The sequence below is a fragment of the Ruditapes philippinarum genome, unplaced genomic scaffold, assembly GCF_026571515.1.
Source record: "Ruditapes philippinarum isolate M1 unplaced genomic scaffold, ASM2657151v2 ctg1027_1_1_1_1, whole genome shotgun sequence".
Lineage (NCBI taxonomy): Eukaryota > Metazoa > Mollusca > Bivalvia > Venerida > Veneridae > Ruditapes > Ruditapes philippinarum.
The window spans coordinates 189,583-210,461 of NW_026865483.1; the positions used below are offsets into that span (position 1 = coordinate 189,583).

A 20,879-nucleotide genomic window follows, 5' to 3' on the forward strand; every position below is an offset into this window, starting at 1 on the left:
TACAAATATCTATTTTATCCTTTGATTTAGTAATTGCCATTTGCATGTCAAAAAAAATCTAGAAAAGATATAAAATGAAAAAGCATTTTTGGGCAGGCTAGTAAACTTTTATTGAATAATAAATGTTATTTACAAATCAAGCAGATAAAGATACATGTATATATCAAGATGCAAAGACCTTTTAAGAAAATATCAGTACTAAAACTATAGAATTATAACCTACGATATAGTTCTCAATGACACCTTCAAATGATTTCACTTAGTTTTCACACAATTTCCTGACATAGTATATGATACTAGTTCAGCATAATAAAATAGATTTTAAAAAGACAATACATGTACCTCAGGTTTTTCATTTGGATCCGATGTTAAATCCAGTTTATCAAGAATCTTCAACACGGATGTTATTATTTCATTATAAATTGCTTCTGTCAACTGTCTTCTAGTCTCTAAACTAATATCTGCTGCAGCAAAATCCTGAAAAAGAGAGACTTATAATGTAACATAATTTGTAAATGCTACAATGTCATATCCCTGATTAAAAATAATTCTCTATTATGGTAAAAATTCCTTAGCCATACCAATAATTGGCTTACAATTCATCAAAATATATAAATTTTAATTACTTGTTATAAAAAAAGTTTATCTAAACCATCTGGATATGTAATAAAGTTTGCTCTGGAGAGAGTAAATATTCAAATATCAACATTATAAGTATTTATTGAAAGTAAACATCATGTGATAATCCTCTAAATTAGCTATACCTTGATATTTGGAGCATCTAGCAATCCACTCCATGTTTCCATGAAATCTTTGTATGTTATTTTTTTAATCATAGGATCATCTTGAGTTACCTCCCCTTCATTTTCTGTCTCAATCACAGGCAGATGAGAACATGTGCGGATTAAGCTCTGGTACACTGTCAACACAAACGTAATATTATCTTAAAATAATAATTATTAAAACTATTTCAACAACATTTATTGCAAAAAATGTAAAAAAAATCCTTTCTTCTTCATAAGACTAAAATCCCACAATATATCATCAATGAGGTAAATATTTTCTTAATATTTAAAAGAAAACTATTTCCTTCAAACCTAAAGATTCTGTCTGTTTATATTTAAAATCATAAATTTCTATGCCAAGAAACAACTTTATCAAAAAATATATATTTACGATATATCAAACATATTACCAAAGCCAGACAGGACTTGTTTAAATGTTGTTCCTTTTGGAATTAAAGCAAAAAGTAGCCAGAGTATAGATCTACGACACATGAAATGTTTGGTGTAATGAATGTTTGGCATATTCTCTACAAGTAGGACCATCAGGTACTCGAGGGACATGGCATATGACTCTGACACAGTTGGCATCTCTCGTACAATACTGGCTAGAGACTCGAGGTAACTAGCAAGGTTATACAGCTTGTTCTCTAGATCATCAGTTTGTCTGCAAATAATAAAATTCATATATTTAGTGTACCTCCACAAAGAGAAGACTATAATTACCTTGCTTGAAATATACTTGATTTTTCGATAGAAACTACTTGATTTTTCAATAGAAACTAAACTTTAGCGGGTAAAAAACTATATCTTATGAATTTTTCTTAATAATACATGTATTAACATTAGAATTATATTGTTTCAGTAATGTTATGGTCAATGCTCGAAAGGGTTGTAACATAGTTTTTATCTGCTATTTAACATGCATGAATATTGTACCTTAAATGAACAAAATGTTCCAGAACTAAATATTATTTTGCTATTTTAAGTAGGGTTCTATCTGTATAGCAATGCCTCTGTGTATGCGCCATTCACTTTTAAGGCAATTTAATACCATATTTCTTTCATACAAGTATTTTGGAAGTATTCTTTTTTTAAAATTCAAACAAAGATATTTGTAGTAGATATATACATTTAAAAGGCATACCCCATAAACTGCTGCTCTGTTTTTGTTAACATCTCTGCAAACATAAACTGTACATCAGCAGGCTTCATGTAACATCTACACGGCTAAAACACAAGTTAACTTGTTGAAATACAATGTGGTAATACTCTAGATGCTCCAAAGTGCTAATTTTGACAAAACTATTACATAATATGAATTGGTATCTGAAAATTTTCTTATCTTAGGGACTTATGACCATGATTTAAAAAATTACAAGGTAAATACCCAGTGTTCCATAATTGTTAACATTCTGTATACAAAAAAAATCCTGAATATTGTATCTATACTGCACTTATTTATGAAATTCAGCCCCTCAAGCCCTTAACATATTCTTATTAGATGAAATAACAATTCAGAGATGTCAGTGGGACAGTGTGCCCAACTATTCTCAGTGCTTCGAAAAAGGCCAACATTCTGTCAAAATCTATGATAGAGTTATGGGCCTTAAAGAGGGGCCTACTATTATGCTCTCAGTAGTTTTGGAGATATCATCTTGCATGCTAAAACTTAACCAAAGTGTGACGTTGACACCAACCTTGATGCCTGAGTATCAGAGCTCTCCCTACTTATCAAATATTCAAGTGAAAAATTGATTTGGAACAAATTGGGTAAAATTTAAGTGGTTACTTAAGTTTAGAAAGTCATTGTCATACCCCAGCTAATAATCCATATCCCTTTATAGCCAAAGATAATTCTTTTGCTGTGGCATTCTCATTATGCATGATCTCTCGAAATTGTTGGAAAAAGTACTGAAACAAAATTCATATTTTATGAACAATGATATACATGTGAATGTGTTTTAGGTCATGCTTTGACATCCTTATAGCCAATGTCCGTGCATTATTTCAGAGGACAATAAACCTTCCATAAGCTAACTGAATAGCTTTCAAACATGAAATTCAGCAGGATTAAAATCAACAATGTTGAAGTCAGTAACCTTAAGCGTTAGGCATCTGTGTACCCTAAATTACAGAAATTACAGGGCTTTACTTGTATGTTCAAATAACAGAAGCATATTTGACAGAGTAGAACACAGATATGAGTAATGGCAATTTAGTAAAATTAAGTTACTTGTGTTCAATATTGAGAATTACAAAATGTTCTTTTCATATAAAAAGTAAGCAAACTATGTTACAGTTAAGGATAAGACCTACCTTAAAGATAGCTCCACCTTCTTGAGTTCCACCTTTAGCCTTCTCTTTTAACATCTCTGATATCTGTTATGTAAATAATCAAACATTCTTAAATACATAATACATACAATAAGACATCATTTCTTTATACTGATATCACAGTCATTTCAACTGTTAGATGAAGTAGATCTGTCTGATAGTAAAACAAGTGCCAACATCATGCACAAAATAAACTAGAACTAGAAATGTGTCCATAAGGACACAGATGCCCCCACACACCACTGTTCTGTCAATCTTATGACTCTAGGTCAAATATTTTTTGGACTACATGTGCCACAAGTTGAAAACAAAAAATCAACAAAGGGCCATAATTCTGTTGAATTTGGTCACAGCAAAAATTCCTTCCTTAACTACCATCTACACATGAAGGTTGTTAATCCCTGGAAGTTTAAGCAAAATCTGCCATCCGGTTTAAGAGGAGTTGCGTTCACAAAATTTCTACATAGTATATAATGAAAATATCAACAAAGGGCCATAATTCTGTTAAATTTGGTTGCAGCAAAAATTCCTTCCTTTATTACCATATACACATTAAGGTTGTTCATCCCTGGAAGTTAAAGCAAAATCTGCCATCCGGTTTAAGAGGAATTGCATTCACAAAATTTCTACATAGTATATAGTGAAAAAATCAACAAAGGGCCATAATTCTGTTAAATTTGGTCGCAGCAAAAATTCCTTCCTTTACTACCATCTACACATTAAGGTTGTTCATCCCTGTAAGTTTAAGCAAAGTCTGCCATCAGGTTTAAAAGGAGTTGCGTTCACAAAATTTCTACATAGTATATAGTGAAAAAATCAACAAAGGGCCATAATTCTGTTAAATTTGGTCCCAGCAAAAATTCCTTCCTTTACTACCATGTACATATTAAGGTTGTTCATCTCTGTAAGTTTAAGCAAAATCTGCCATCCGGTTTAAGAGGAGTTGCGTTCACAAAATTTCTACATAGTATATAGTGAAAAAATCAACAAAGGGCCATAATTCTGATAAATTTGGTTGCAGCAAAAATTCCTTCCTTTACTACCATCTACATATTAAGGTTGTTCATCCCTGTAAGTTTAAGTAACATCTGCCATCAGGTTTAAGAGGAGTTGCGTTCACAAAATTTCTACATAGTATATAGTGAAAAAATCAACAAAGGGCCATAATTCTGATAAATTTGGTTGCAGCAAAAATTCCTTCCTTTACTACCATCTACATATTAAGGTTGTTCATCCCTGTAAGTTTAAGCAAAATCTGCCGCCCGGTTTAAGAGGAGTTGCGTTCACAAGATTTCGGGACGTACGGACGGACGTACCAACGTCCATAAGCAAAATAAGCTCATAAAAACAAAAAAATAGCTCTTAATTTGAATTTTATGAGTTTTTGTTCTTTATTTAACTACGGAATGAAGCTCATTATAATCAAATGTTTGCTCGGACTGACGGACGGACGGACAAGTGCAACGCTATATGCTCCCACATTGTGGGGGCATAAAAAGTTTAATCCTATCTATCATTGATAAATTACTAATAAAAGACCTGTCAGAGAAGGCAGCACAGCATGCTCAACTGAAAAAAAAATACTGGACACATTTATATATAATATTAGGGTTACAACCATGTTTCTAGATATCAATACTGGTTCATAATCTTCAACCTAAAACATAATTGTATCATAGTTTGGGGCCTTATCTGTTGAAAATGTGTCACATTTAAATCATATACATATACATGCACAGTGCGTTAACTGGAGTGCAGGTATTAGTTACCCGCACTCCAGAGCATGTCTGTTGGTTGGCTCATTTTTGCTGGGGTTGACATATTGTGATGGCAGAGAAAGGGATAGCGATAGAAAAATCATATTCAGATGCTAGTTCATTGGTTTCATTTTTTCTGGGGTTTCATATTGTGACAATAGGGAATGTGTTTTTATGTTTGACTATGAAACAAAAGAGAAAGATCATCACAACACTCGGCAATCTAATTAATACTCGGGGCGCTACGCTATTACTTATTTAAGTCATAAGGCAATTTTTTAGCTTTACTGCTGGAGAAAGACCTCAGGTATCCTTAGCTGCATTATTTCAAGCATAAGTGGGCATATGGTTTTGAAAGCTATTAAGACAAAGTTAGATATTTGTTGCTGATATAATTAAATCGCATTGACCAGAGTTAAATATGATGAAATAGATAAAACATTGACCAGAGTTAGATATGATGAAATAGATAACAAGAAACATGGCAATGCCACAAAACCAGGTTTTCAATTATCTCCATTGTAGATAAATATGTTGTATTTGAAATACAAATACAAGCAATAAACTATGTGCAATGTAAAACATGAATAATGTAGGAGGAATTGCCACAGAAGAAGTGTTCACTATATATTCTGTATATATAAGGAAAAAATAATTTCTGTATAAGGAAAAAAAAACAAAGGGCCGTAATTAGGTCAAAAATTATCCAATCACAAAACCTCTACAATATGCGCCAGGGCACTTGATGATATGGCTTCTGTGAAAGTTTGAACAAAATCTGTTGAGAAATGTAGGACTAGTTCAGCACAGAAGAATTTGATCATTATACATTGAGGAAAAAAAACAAAGGGGCATAATTAGGTCAAATATTACCAAATCACAAAATCCCGACAATATGCGCCAGGGCACTTGATAACAAAGCTTCTGTGAAAGTTTGGTCAAAATCTGTTGAGAAATGTAGGAGAAGTTGCGCACTGTAGAAATTGTTCACTATATATTCTATATAAGGAAAAAAAACAAAGGGTCATAATTACGTCAAATATTATCCAATCACAAAACCCCGATAATATGTGCCAGGGCACTTGATAACAAAGCTTCTGAGAAAGTTTGGTCAAAATCCGTTGAAAAATGTAAGAGGAGTCGCGCACAGAAGAAATTGTTCACTATATATTCTATATAAGGAAAAAAAACAAAGGGCCATAATTAGGTCAAATATTATCCAATCGCAAAACCCGGACAATATGTGCCAGAGCACTTGATGACAAAGCTTCTGTGAAAGTTTGGTCAAAATCCGTTGAGAAATGTAGGAGGAGTTGCGCACAGAAGAAATTGTTCACTATATATTCTATATAAAAAAAAAACAAAGGGCCATAATTAGGTCAAATATTATCCAATCGCAAAACCCCGACAATATGTGCCAGGGCACTTGATGACAAAGCTTCTGTAAAAGTTTGGTCAAAATCTGTTGATAAATGTAGGAGGAGTTGCGCACAGAAGAAATTGTTCACTATATATTCTATATAAGAAAAAACAACAAAGGGCCATAATTAGGTCAAATATTATCCAATGGCAAAACCCCGACAATATGCACCAGGGCACTTGATGACAAAGCTTCTGTGAAAGTTTGGTCAAAATCCGTTGAGAAATGTAGGAGGAGTTGCGCACAGAAGAAATTGTTTACGCCCCCCGCCCGACCACCCACCCGCCCGTCCGCCCCATCCGCCCGCCGACATACCTCAATCTAATAACCAGTTTTTTCCTTCGGAAAACCTGGTTAACCCCGTCCGCCCATCCGCCCGCCGACATACCTCAATCTAATAACCAGTTTTTTCCTTCGGAAAACCTGGTTAAAAATCACTGACCAGAGTTAGGTATGATGAAATAGATAAACAAGAACGTGTTTGTTTAACACAAATGCCCCCCGGCTCCGATTCTTGTCAGTAGCAATATTTAAAAAAATGTTTACCCATTCACTCAGTTATGGACAGAAACATTGCAAAAAAATTGTAAACACAAGTTATATAGCTTGACAGATTCATGGCATTTTGTAATTGTCAAATATATAAGTTGCCAAGTCATTGCTATGACTTGTGAATTGATAAATATTCAACTTTATCAAAAATATATAAATGTAAGAAATCTATACTTGGCACCCTTGACGTTGAACCACTTACACCTATAGAATATCATGCAAGTTATCTTCCTACCAAATATGAAATACACCTATCAATAAATAAAGGCTGTATGGGCAAAAATGTTAAAATCTATTTTGAGCATTGATGACCTTGACCAAACTGACCCCTAACTCCATCCAAAGGAAGAATACCATGCAAGTTATCTTCCAAAGAAATATGAAATAAATCTGTCAATAAATAAAGGCTGTATGGGCAAAAGTGTAAAAATCTATTTTTAGCACTTGTGACCTTGACCCAACTGACCCCTTACTCCATCCAAAGTAGGAATAACATGCAAGTTATCTTCCTATCAAATATGAAATACACCTGTCAATAAATAAAGCCTGTATGGGCAAAAGTGTAAAAATCTATTTTTAGCACTGGTGACCTTGACCCAACTGACCACTAACTCCATCAAATTTTATGTTCCTATCAATTATAAATGACATCTGTCTATAGAATATGGTTAATACACCTGTAAAAATCTATTTTTAACATTGGTGACCTTGATATTGGTGACATTGACCTTGACCTAAATGACCCCTTACTATACCCAAAGAAGAAGGACCTCCCTTGGCATGTTTGTATTGAACATGAAAGACATCAACCAAAAAATAAAGGCTGTATGAGCAAAAATGTTTAAATTTATTTTCTAAACCAGTGACCTTGACTTTGACCCTAGAAACCACTTACTCCACAAAAAATTAGAGGACCATTAAAGGTATCCACCTACCAAATATGCAAGATATCATTAAATAAATTAAGCAATTAAGAGAAATTTACGATAAATCTAACTTGCCGGAATAGGTTAACCAGACAAGGCCCTATTTTCAAAGTGAAAAAAGGGAAATAACTGGGAAATATGGATGACACAGTTATATAACTCAGCAATATCATGTAATTTGTATTGATAAGTAAGTATGGAAATTATGAAGCCATTAGTATAGATAGAACTTAAGATATTTCCAACTTGCCGTTTTAGGTTAACCATTATTCATTTTCTAAGTGCTGAAAAGGGCAATAACTTGGTAAATATGGAAGCCATGGTTATGTAACTTGACCAGATCATGTATTTTGTATTGATTAGTAAGTGTGTAAACTAAGAAGCTTTTGGTACAGGTAGAACATAAGAAAAATCCAACTTGCCGTTTTAGGTTAACCTAGTACGGACAGACGGACGGACCAACATTTTGGCTTTAGGGGCTATTTTCTTTGTTATTTTCTTTGTTTTCTTAAGGGCTACTAGCCCCTTAACCCTTTGATCACCGAATGAAGGGATTGTTCTCTTTTGTTCTCTTTAATGTTATATAGCCCCTTAACCCAAAATGTTTGCTCGTACAGACAGACCGACGGACGGTTCAATTACTATATGCCCGTAGGCATAAAAAAACATTGACCAGAGTTAGATATGATGAAATAGATAAAAAACATTGACCAGAGTTAGATATGATGAAATAGATAACAAGAGGGCCATGATGGCCCTGAGGTCGCTCACCTGTATATAGGCCCCTGGAGCAGTTCCAGTTCGAACCCCAGGGCTTTTATTTGAACAAACTTGGAAGACACCCATTAGAAGATGTTTCATGATATTAAGTGTTTACTACACACATATAATGAAAAACAATGATGTCCTCCCTTCCCCGGCAGGGCCAATTTTGACCCCAGGGCTTTTATTTGAACAAACTTGGTAGACACCAATTAGAACATGTTTCATGCTAAACATCTAAGCTCTAGCTCATTGGGTTTTTTAAAAGAAGATTTTTTAAGCTTTTACTATACACATATAGCTAAAAACAATGACACCCCTGGGGCGGGGCCAGTTTTGACCCCAGGGCTTTTATTTGAACAAACTTTGTAGACACTTACTAAAAGATGTTTCATGCTTAATATCTAAACTCTAGCTATTTTGGTTTTTTCAAAGAATATTTTTAAGTTTTTGCTATACACATATAAGGAAAACCAATGACCCCCGGGACGAGGCCAATTTTGACCCAAGGGCTTTTATTTGAACAAACTTTGTAGACACTCACTAGAAGATGTTTCATGCTCAATATCTAAACTCTAGCTATTTGGGTTTTTCCAAGGAAGATTTAAGTTTTTGCTATACAAATATAAGGAAAATCAATGACCCTAGGGGCAGGGCCAATTTTGACCCCAGGGCTTTCATTTGAACAAACTTGGTAGACACCCATTAGAACATGTTTCCTGCTAAATATCTTAGCTCTAGCTCTTTGAGTTCTTTTAAAGAAGATTTTTTTAGTTTTTAATATTTGCATATTGGGAAAATCAATGACCCCCTGGGGTTGGGCTAAATTTGACCCCAGGGCTTTTACTTGAACAAACTTGGTAGACACTCATTAGAAGATGTTTCATGCTAAATATCTTAGCTCTAGCTCTTTTGGTTTTCTAAAAGAAGATATTTTAAGTTTTTACTTACACAAATAATAATTGTACTAGATACAAATAAGGAAAATCAATGACCCCTTGGGGCGGGGCCAATTTTGACCCCAGGGCTTTTATTTGAACAAACTTGGTAGACACTCACTAGAAGATATTTCATGCCAAATATCTAAGCTTTAGCCCTTAGGGTTTTTTAAAAGAATATATTTAAAGTTTTTTCTTTCGGTTGCCATGGCAACCAGAGTTCTGCATGGAATTAAATTCTTTGAACAATTTTTAAAGGTGACAACCTAAGGAACATTCCTGTGAAGTTTGGATGAAATTGGCTTAGTGGTTTATGAGAAGATGTCAGTTAAAGTTAAAGTTTACGGCCGGACGGACGCCGGACAAAAAGCAATCACAAAAGCTCACCCTGTGACAGGTGAGCTAAAAATATTTCAGTATTTATGTGTAAGTAACACTACCACTGCAAATAGAGGACATTAATATACACTCGAATGGAAACTCTTTCCAGACTAAAAAATAACCTTTCAACTTGTGGAGAGACCATTTTCAGGAAATTTATCTGAAAAAAGTTTAATCATATTTATTGTCCCTATGATTACAAGTTTCAAGGAAATATTATAAAAAACTTATTCAAGTGCTCATTTACCAGTAAATATAATCCTACAATTGAATTTATTTTTGTTTCAAAAAATTTTCAAGGAAGTTAATGTCTATAAAACTATATATCTGTTGTTAATATTTTTCAAGATTATTGTTAATTTTCCTAAATTATTTCTACGAAATACTGTTAAATACAACATTCAAAGTAAGTTTAAAACTTTATTTTAAATACTTAATTTCTCATTTATACAGAACGTATTATGTTAGAAAGTAGTTCAAGTAATATTTTAGACAGTGTTTTTAATTTTTGTTCCTCCCTTTCATCAATCTCAAAAAAGTAAATATTTGTTTAAATTAATTTTGTATTTCAATTAAAAGAAATATACATAATTTTTTTTTACATTATAATGAAATTGTATTTTTCACAATATCTTGTGGTGTTATATAAATCAAAGTTTCCACATATCTGGTCAAATGAAAAGAAATATTTTCTCTTGATCATTTTTAAGAAAATTAAATAAAAAAATCAAAGTACCGTAAGTTAAAAATTTTATTTTATATACAAAATTTTTCATCAATATTGGATGGATTATGTAAGAAAGTGTTACATGATTAATTGAATGAGTGTTAAATTTTAGTGTCTCTCTTATATCGAAATTTAAAAAACAAATATTCAAATTTATGTAATAGAGAAGAAAAATTCCACAACCAAATAGAGAAAAATATGAAAACTGATAACTACCCGAAATTTTATATCTTATGTTTCCTAATGTACAGATTCAGGCTCTCTTGTTCTGTTCTGTTCTAGGACTTAAAGGACAAATAAGTAACAAGTAGAAGTATATGATAAAATTAATTTGACTGCTGACTGAAACAATTTTCTCTTTCACTAATTAGTTATATATTACAGAATGTCTCAAGAACCTGACTACAGAGAAAACTTATCATTGATGTTATCAGAGGTTTTACATGACATTGGTGTCAATGAAAGAATAGTGATGAGAAGGAGAAGAAAACTCATGCTGGAAGAGACTATGAGTAATATCACCAACAGGTCAATTGATTTAAATGTAACTGAATATTTTCTAGGAAGTCAAAGTGAATGTACAACTACTATAGGACTTCATTCAGACTATGATGTACTAGTCTGTGTGCATAGATTCAATATAATACAAGACTGGTCAGAGTGGGAACCTGACAAGTTTAACTACCTCATGATACAGGATGAGAACACTACCCCTGGGTATTGTTTCTTACAACTACTCAGACATGATGAACCTCTTCCTGCAACTGTCAATCTTGATGAACACCATATTACTGATAGAAGAGGAAGAATATTGTATAAAAACACAAGAATAAATGAATTGCTTGAGGGTGCTGAGCAGCAGCATGGGCCATCTATTGCTGAACAAGGACAACCAGGAGTATGTGATAAAGACATAGTAATTGCATTACCCTGTAAATCATGGCCTCAATCAGCATCAGGTTGGTTAGATAGACAATGTATTGGCAGATGGCCAACACAAGAGATGAGAAGATATGCAGCCAGTACTGGGTGCTTTGTTGTTTCAACTGGAAGTAAGGTCAGTGAATATCCTGAACAGGAATGGAGAATATCAACATCATTGGCAGAAAGATTTTGTATGTTAAATCTAAATATAACACAAATAAGGTGCTATGTACTATTGAAAATGATTCTTAAGTCCTTCCTTAATCCTCAAGATGAAATCAACATTTCAAGTTTCATGTGCAAAACAGTTTTATTACATTGTATAGAAAACACAGAGTCACGAATATGGAAAGATATCAATTTATTTACATGTTTAACATACTGCTTATTGGAATTACACAGTTGTGTACAGAATGACTGTTGTTCACATTTCATTATACCGGAAAATAATTTGATGGCAGGGCAATTTACAGCTGAGACAAAACATGAACTTTCAAAAAATATTTGTGATTTTATACAGAATGATAGACAACGGTTACTTAGTATTGATATTGATGATCTTGGTCATAGACTTCAAGTTAAACTGAACAGGGTACCACATGGAGTTTACTATTTTCCTTCTTCTCTTGAAATACAAAAACTTGTAACGACGTTTGTTATAGACTTTGCAAATGGCATAAGTTATCAGCATATGCATATTTTAGAACATTTTCTCAATAAAAACATTAGAACAATAAAACAATATGTAGATAAACTACTGACCTTCAGTTACAATGGTAATAGATTAGAACATGCTGCCTTCAAGCTTCTAGCACCTTTCGTTTTTACCACATACGGATCAATCCTAGCATCATCCAGCATCGGTGAAAATAATCAAGTGTCACCTCAAGCATTGGTTTGGCTATCAGCTGGTTTTAACTCAGATATCTCATCTAGCAGACTTAAATTGGCTTCAGTATTTTACAGTACAGGAGATATTGAGAGAGCTGAACAAATTCTGAGACACATAGAACAACAATACTTTTCCTATCCTGTTTTACCTATCTGTGCCTGTCATTATCAGCCCAAAGAAGCAATAACAGCAGAATTCATAAGGGTATGTAGTGAACAAAGTGAGGACTGTATAAAATATATAACATCATTTTGTGTCAGATTTATACAGGAAGAGATCAACTGTGTTCCTCATGAACTACAATATGAAATGTTCAGATCTACACAAGATGACATGATACACAGACATGAAATGAAGGACAGTTGGATGGACTGCGCTGTAGTTGATTCTCTACCTCTCCTGTATTTCCTACAATACAAGATCTATCGTCATCTACAAAGACATCAATATCAACAACAAGCACTTTGTAAACTTATAAGAATCATAGAAACAGATGAAAATCTTGGACATAGAGAAACAGCTCTCAACATTTTAGGGCAATGTATGGAACAAGAAAACAGACCTCAACAAGCATTAAAGTGCTACATGCTTTCTCTTCAACAAAGGGCAAGGAACAATGTAGCAAACATCCATATATGTAAGCTCCTTTCTGGCTTACTGGTTAGCCAATAAACTTAGATAACAAGAGGGCCATGAAAACCTGTATATAGGCCCCTGGGCCAATGCCAATTTTAAACCAGGGACTTTTATTTGAACAAACTTGGTAGGCAGCCATTAGAAGATGTTTCATGATAAATATCTAAGCTCTAACTCTTTGCGGTTTTTATAAGATTTTTAAAGTTTTTACTATATACATATAGGAAAAAAACAATGATACCGCCCCCTACCCCCCGGAGGGACCAATTTTAACCACAGGGCTTTTATTTAAACAAACTTGGTAGACACTAACTAGAAAATATTTCATTCTTAGAATCTAAACTCTAGCTCTTTTGGTTCTTAAAAGAAGATTTTTTAAGTTTTTACTATATACAAAATAATGAAAATCAATGACCCCCTGGGGCGGGGCCAATTTTTACCCCAGGGCTTTTATTTGAACAAACTTGGTAGACATTCACTAGAAGATGTTTCATGCTTAATATCTAAGCTGTAACTATTTGGGGTTTTTAAAAGAAGATTTTTTAAGTTTTTAGTTTAAACAATATTTTTAGTATAACAATATTTTATTGATAATCCACACATTTACATAATAAATTACATAAAATAAAATTTACGGATTGAGTAGGAAGCTTGTAAAGCTTTTTTGAAAACTCTCTCCGTAATCAGTATTTAACAAATTTGAAATAAATGGTAACAAAATATAAATATCTAAACTAAACTATACATATCATATTGACTTGTTCTTGCTTTCTTACTATACATACTATGTTTATGTCAAGTATTCATGAACTATATTTAAGATACATTGCTGTTAGATTAGAGGTATAAACACAAGTATGAATTCATTTTTATAGGGATATATTGCTTAGTTTAGTGATTGGTTAATTAAACTAATATGTTGAGAAATTTAATTATTAAAACATGCACATTGGAGGAGAAGTAATACTAGAAGAGAAGAAGAGATAAGGAACAAGACAAAGAAAGAAAGCCACTTTACTACTATGGAGTTGGAGGACCTTTTTCTTTTTAAACGAATATTATCATGTATCAAATCTTTTTGTTTTTTGTATATATTTATGTATATGTAATATAATTGTTTCGTTTTGAGCATCGGTAAGTGAATTATCGCCGTATAGTAAAGTATTCAATGTTACAGTTGTGATTTGACTTACATTGTTTATAAGGACAGTGCGGTCATCTTGATACATGGGGCAGCGGAGGAAATAGTGTTCTGTATTTTCTATTTCACCACATATACAAAAAGGGCTGTCTATTATGTTTTTTTGAAAAAAAACAGATGTTCTTTCAGAGAGCTGCAATGTGTTCTTAATCGTGTATGTATTATTTGATAACTTCTTTCACCTATATAATAGTGAGCTGGAACTTTTTGGACATCTTCATTTAGTCTTTTTTTGAAAATTGCAAGCGATGGTGCATTTCTTATTTTGACAGGGATATCATTCCAGTCTTAAATCGAAGATGGTAAGAATGAATTTTAATAAAGTTGAGTTTGACAGAAAATATTTCTAGTGTTACTTGCATTTCGTAAGTTGTATACTGAAGTTTGTCCTACTGTGTTTGGAACTATGGAAGATAGATATTGTGGAGATAGGCGATTGAACATTTTATAAAGCAGAATTAGTTTGTGTTTATAGTGTCTGAAAACAAGTGTCTTCATACAGATTTGAGAAAGAAACAAGTTTTGTTGTACCAGTTATAATTAAGTTTTTACTAGATACAAATAAGAAAAATCAATGACCCCCCGGGGCGGGGCTAATTTTGACCCCAGGGCATTTATTTGAACAAACTTGGTAGACACTGACTAGGTGATGTTTCATGCCAAACTAGGTGATGTTTCATGCCAAACATTTAAGCTCTAGCTCTTGCGGTTTTATAAAAGAAATTATTTTAAGTTTTAACTATATACAAAATCAATGACCCCCCCTAGCCGGCCTAATTTTAACCCCAGGGCATTTATTTGAACAAACTTGGTAGACACTGACTAGATGATGTTTCATGCCAAATATTTAAGCTCTAGCTCTTATGGTTTTCAGAAAGAAGTTATTTTAGGTTTTTACTTTATACAAATAAGGAAAATCAATGACCCCCCGAGGCGGGGTCAATTTTTACCCCAGGTCATTTATTTGAACAAACTTGGTAGACACTGAGTAGGTGATGTTTCATTCCAAATATTTAAGCTCTAGCTCTTGCGGTTTTATAAAAGAAGATATTTAAAGTTTTTTCTCTTGGTTGCCATGGCAACCAGAGTTCTGCTAGGAATTAAATTCTTCCAACAATTTTTAAAGTTGACTACCAAAGGAACATTCCTGTGAAGTTTGGATGAAATTGGCTAAGTGGTTTATAAGGAGATGTCGTTTAAAGTAAAAGTTTACGGACACCGGACGGACGCCGGACGAAAAGCGATCACAAAAGCTCACCATGTCACTTTGTGACAGCTGAGCTAAATAGCATTGACCAGAGTTAGGTATGATGAAATAGATAACAAGAGCAACCACCGGGCGACGGCAACGCTCGACTTTTTACTTTTTCTAAAAGCAAACATAGAAAGGTTTGAACATATCTTAACGTTTCCTTTTTATAAATTTAGTTGGTCTGTCTTGTCACATTAGTTTTGGTTATCTATTTTGTATATATATATATGAATAGAAACACGAAATTCTATCAATAGAAACACGCAATTCTATAAATAGAAACATGCAATTCTATCAATAGAAACATGCAATTCTATGAATAGAAACACGCAATTCTATAAATAGAAACACGCAATTCTATAAATAGTAACACGCAATTCTATTAATAGAAACACGCAATTCTATAAATACTAACACGCAATTCTATAAATAGAAACACGCAATGCTGTAAATAGAAACACGCAATTCTATAAATAGAAACACGCAATTCTTTAAATAGTAACACGCAATTCTATAAATAGTAACACGCAATTCTATAAATAGTAATATGCAATTCTATAAATAGAAACATGCAATTCTATAAATAGAACCACGCAATTCTATAAATAGAAACACGCAATTCTATAAATAGTAACACGCAATTCTATAAATAGCAACACGCAAGAGTTTTAACAAACTAAATGACCATCAGAGTGTTAACAACTTAATGTCATCATCGGATATAAATGGTTGATTAACATTTAACATGACATAACTGATAAATGTAAATGGTTCGGCCGTGGGTATCCAACGATGCTACATGTGGACAGACCACAGTTGACATAAGATGGATGACCGACATTCAACAATCTAAAAGCTCTTCCTGAGCCAACCTATAAGTTTCACCACTGAAATAAATAATAAGATAATAAAAATGAATACTGCGTAATGATTTAGATGATGTGTAGCCATTATATCAGAAATAAATTATTGCTTTTCTATATATGTTCTTTACTCTATTGAAACTACGCAAGTTCATATAGCATATAAATATAAAACGACTGCTAGATTATTTTTTACTATAAACAAATAAAAAGGAAAAGTTAATTATTTAAACGATTGAAAAGTCTAATTTTATGGGTAATTTTATTCATATACCTTTCTTATCGCGCGTCCAATGTGGTTTTTGACTTTCCCATGTTTTTAACGCTAGCTGACTGTTACATAGCCGAAAAAACACTAGTTTTTCATACTGTATTTTATACAAAAAATAACTGACATTTTATAAAGGTAATGAAATTTATGTAATAGTTATTCATTTAAACGGTTGAAAAATGTATTTAGCAGCACTTATTTTAAATATATCTATTTTATCGCAAGTAAAATGTGTTTGGTTTTTTTTGGCTTTTCTACGTTTTTGACGCTAGGCAGTAACACAGCGGAAAAACACTTTCATACAATGTTTATTACAAACATATCACTGATATTTTACATTGCTGACAAATATAATGTTATAATCATTCATTTAGACGGTCGGAAAATTTATTTAATAGTTCTTATTTTAAAAATGTCCATTTCATAGCCAGTAAAATGAGTTTTTTGGCTTTTCCATGTTTTTGACACTAGACCGTTACGTAGCCGAAAAACACTTTCATACCGTATTTATAAAAATAAAAATTGCAGCTCTTGTTTTAATTATGACTATTTTATCGCCCGTAAAAATGTGTTTTTCGGCTTTCCATGTTTATGACGCTAGACTGTTATGTTGCCGAAAAACACTTTCATATCACATTAAATATGGAATAGAATCATTCTCTAATTTACACTGGTTGCAGAAAGAAAGTAAATTTTAATCATTTAAAGGCCTGTTGCATGTGTTTTTCGGCTTTTCTATGTGCAACGCAGGCTCAGCAAATACTTTTATCAGCGTATTTTATGATATATTATCGATTTAAAACTGATATTATTTAACCCATTTCATCAAATAACCATCAAAAAGTGTTTATATTGCTTAATTTAATCACAGCCTTAATATTTCTTTGTATTTTAAGTGTTTTTCGGTATTTTTTGGTGTTTTTTGGTTTTTTGGTGTTTTTTGGCAATTCCATGCACCAATTAATATAAGCAGATTAAAATAATTCCTATTTTCTGAACATAGATTTAAGGTATTTATTTCTTGATGCTTACACTGATTTACAGTTAAAATTCAAATGATTATTTCTTATTGTCGAATCTGGCCACATATGCCTATATTTAGCTCCATGCTCTGGCTTAATCGTCAATCGACAAATTGTTATGGGTCGAATGGTTGAGTGGCCGAATCTTTATTTTTACCCATACTGAATCAGGCAATCTACGCTGAATTTCGAAACATATTTCTTTTCAAAAATCGAAGGCATACAAAAGTGAAAGGAAATCATGTGTAAAAAAGGTATTCAAAAGATTAGCTTACGAAATTTCTATTTTTAGAAGCCATGATAATTGCCAGGTTTTTAAAATTAAAAAAACTTCCGGTATACGCTGGTATATTTTGTTACAGAGCTCCATACTCATTTTGTAAAACATTTTAGGCCGATTTTATTGCATAAATGTAAATCAGGAATTTTATTTGATTAAATATCTATCTGAAATGTTTCGTCCCATTTATATAATTCTGACTTACGATGTATTCATTCATACTAGCAAGCGCATGAAAATGAACGATTTGGAACTTTCAAAGCATTAAAACAACTTTGCAAACAGTATTTTAATGATGTGTAGTCGGAATGTAACGCAACTGCAGAATGAAGAACTAGTTTCTATAGCGGCTTTTATGGTGGATGGTGTTCGGAAACGACTAAACCTGTAACGATTGCGGAGATATAGCTTATAACTCTGTATACATATTGCAAGCAATGTATACAAAAATCACTGACAAGAGTTAGGTATGATGAAATAGATAAAAAAACATTGACCAGAGTTAGGTATGATGAAATAGATAAAAAAAAAAACATTGACCAGAGTAAGATATGATGAAATAGATAAAAATCACTGACCAGTGTTAGGTATGATGAAATAGATAAAAAACATTGACCAGAGTTAGATATGATGAAATAGATAAAAAAAACATTGACCAAAGTTAGGTATGATGAAATAGATAGAAATCACTGACCTGAGTTAGAAATGCTTCAATGGCTCTCATTCCTAGTAACAACATCTCGTTATTCTTATGGTGACTCCAGTATGACATCTTGTTGTAGATGTTCTAAAATATATACATACATGTATGAGAGAACATTCAGACCAAATATTACTTTATACAGTAGAAACCCTACTTAAGACCACGCCGGAATTAAGACCACCCCGCTATTAAGACCACTTTTTAAAAGAACGGAATTTTCTGTTCTTTATGTCAATGTTTACATGATTCAGAATTAAGACCACCTCACTTATCCACTTTTAAGACCACCAAATTCAGTCCAATTCTTTGTTATTTTCTTTATTTGACCTCACTATTGAGACCACTGATATTAAAATCAACACCTTCCTAGATCTTCAATTTGTTGTTATGTTTTTATTATATGCTTGATTGCTCTTAGGCATGACACTTGATTACACAAGGTGTCAAAAACTGTTATTTAAGGGATATTAAATGAAATAAGGTCAGAAAGTATATTGTAGAGTGGTTTAATGTTGATTTTATCACATTTATTTTGTGAAGGAATAATGTCATATATGATATGTGAATAATATACATCATATAATAATTAATATTGAAATCAGAACAACGAGAATTTAATATTTAATTTCTTCAGAAATATGTTTTCTTCCCATTAGATGTAACATTATAACATACTTTTATATTGTATTTGCAGATTAGGATACATATTGTTTGTTCATACAAAATGACTAAAATAGACCATGGTCATAAAGTATGTTAGCAATGATAAGAATTTCCACAATTAAGACCACCCCGCAATTAAGACCACTTTTGTCCAGTCCCGACCGTGGTCTTAATTGAGGGTTTTTACTGTACATGTATTAAATCTAAACTAGAACTGCCACTATCTTGGCGTGAATACCCCCGCATACCACTTTGTCAGAATCAACAGTGGCCATTTAGGCTCAAGGACAACCTCCCTGCCAAATCTGAGGTAACTAAGCCAGTGCATTGCTAAGTTATGTATTCTACAAGCTTCAAATGTGAAAATGTCAAAATCAATACATTGCGGACAGGACATTCTTTAGCAATTGAGAAGAAAAGCTTTTTTTGTCAAGGTCCCTGTGACCTTGACCTTTGACCCAGTGACCTCAAAGTCAATAGGGGTCACCTTATAGTGATGATCAACATTCATGCCAAATATGAAGACTGTGGGTCAAAGGAATCTTAAGTAAATAGGTGGACAAACTTTTTGAAGTCAAAGTCCCTATGACCTTGACCTTTGATCCAGTGACCTCAAAATCACAAGGGGTCATCTACTAATCATGATCAACATCCATGCCAAATATGAAGACTGTGGGTCAAAGGAATCTAAAGTTATTGGGCAGACAAACTTTTTGAAGTCAAAGTCCCTGTGACCTTGACCTTTGACCTGGTGACCACAAAATCAATAGGGGTCATCTACTAATCATGACTAACCTCCATGCCAAACATGAAGACTGTGGGTCAAAGGAATCTTAAGTTATAGGGCGGACAAGCTTTTAGAAGTCAAGGCCCCTGTGACCTTGACCTTTGACCTGGTGACCTCAAAATCATTAGGGGTCATCTACTAATCATGACTAACCTCCATGCCAAATATGAAGACTGTGGGTCAAAGGAATCTTAAGTTATTTGGCGGACAAGCTTTTTGAAGTCAAGGCCCCTGTGACCTTTGACCTGGTGACCTCAAAGTCAATAGGGGTCATCTACTAATCATGACTAACCTCCATGCCAAATATGAAGACTATGGGTCAAAGGAATCTTCAGTTATTGGGCAGACAAACTTTTTGAAGTCAAGGCCCCTGTGACCTTGACCTTTGACCTGATGACCTCAAAATTAATAGGGGTCATCTACAAATCATGACTAACCTCCATGCCAAATATGACGACTGTAGGTCAAAGGAATCTTAAGTTATTGGGCGGACAAGCTTTTTGAAGTCAAGGCCCCTGTGACCTTGACCTTTGACCTGGTGACCTCAAAATCAATAGGGGTCATATACTAATAATGACTAACCTCCATGCCAAATATGACGACTGTAGGTCAAAGGAATCTTAAGTTATTGGGCGGACAAGCTTTTTGAAGTCAAGGCCCCTGTGACCTTGACCTTTGACCTAGTGACCTCAAAATCAATAGGGGTCATCTACTAATCATGACTAACCTCCATGCCAAATATGAAGACTAAGGGTCAAAGATATCTTAAGTTATTGGGCGGACAAGAAAAAACCGACGGACGG

The 20,879-nt window shown here is 33.2% G+C and overlaps 1 protein-coding gene across 1 annotated transcript in view; it reads right to left on the reverse strand.

Annotated features, from left to right (window-relative positions):
- The window catches only part of LOC132729277 (DNA-dependent protein kinase catalytic subunit-like), a 105,958-nt gene that overhangs the window by 73,324 nt on the left and 11,755 nt on the right, over positions 1–20,879 (reverse strand). Inside the window, exons 9-15 of the mRNA XM_060714999.1 lie at positions 18,618–18,710; positions 3,102–3,164; positions 2,601–2,696; positions 1,930–2,012; positions 1,196–1,449; positions 765–919; positions 343–477 (exon numbers count right to left, since the gene is read on the reverse strand). Of these exons, the coding sequence (XP_060570982.1) occupies positions 343–477; positions 765–919; positions 1,196–1,449; positions 1,930–2,012; positions 2,601–2,696; positions 3,102–3,164; positions 18,618–18,710 (879 nt within the window). The remainder of the gene's footprint in view (positions 1–342; positions 478–764; positions 920–1,195; positions 1,450–1,929; positions 2,013–2,600; positions 2,697–3,101; positions 3,165–18,617; positions 18,711–20,879) is intronic.